Here is a 645-nt window from a genome sequence, read left to right on the forward strand (position 1 = left end):
ATATATATATATATATATATATATATATATATATACGGGTGCTATCAAAAAGCTCCCAGACTAGATATGCTTAATAAGAAATAACTTATTTACCTAAATTTTCACATCATCTCCCTTCGAAATAGTCACCTTGTGCCAGCAATACACAATGCATATTTAAATGTATAACAAACAAAACAATATATTTACCAGGGTTTTGAACACCTGCTGAAGACCATGGGGCTTTGTCAGCTTCAACAGCTATCTTCTGTCTTTCACTCATCTTTTAATAAAGCAAAAATAATAATCATGAATACAATGAATACAGGTAAACATATGGAAGGAAGGAACAAACAAACAGACAAATGTACGTACGTACATATATATAATATATGTACGTACGTACATATATATAATATATGTACGTACGTACATATATATAATATCTGTATACATCAACAGCATCATCATCATCATCAACGTCCACTTTTCCATGTCTGCATGACTGAATGAAGGTGACACTTGTTTACAAAAATACCACACTGTCAAGACAAGGGGGTCACATGCACACACATGATGGATTTCTTTCAGTTTCCATTTACCAAACCTATGCACAAGGCTTTGGTCAGCCTTGGGCTATAACAGAAGACATTCAAGGTGGCATGC

The 645-nt window shown here is 33.6% G+C and overlaps 1 protein-coding gene across 1 annotated transcript in view; it reads right to left on the bottom strand.

Annotated features, from left to right (window-relative positions):
- The window catches only part of LOC106871052 (zinc finger ZZ-type and EF-hand domain-containing protein 1), a 75,675-nt gene that overhangs the window by 34,736 nt on the left and 40,294 nt on the right, over window positions 1-645 (bottom strand). Inside the window, exon 40 of the mRNA XM_052973449.1 lies at window positions 190-262. Within this exon, the coding sequence (XP_052829409.1) occupies window positions 190-262 (73 nt within the window). The remainder of the gene's footprint in view (window positions 1-189; window positions 263-645) is intronic.

Source organism: Octopus bimaculoides, chromosome 15 (assembly GCF_001194135.2).
Source record: "Octopus bimaculoides isolate UCB-OBI-ISO-001 chromosome 15, ASM119413v2, whole genome shotgun sequence".
In the NCBI taxonomy this organism is placed as follows: domain Eukaryota; kingdom Metazoa; phylum Mollusca; class Cephalopoda; order Octopoda; family Octopodidae; genus Octopus; species Octopus bimaculoides.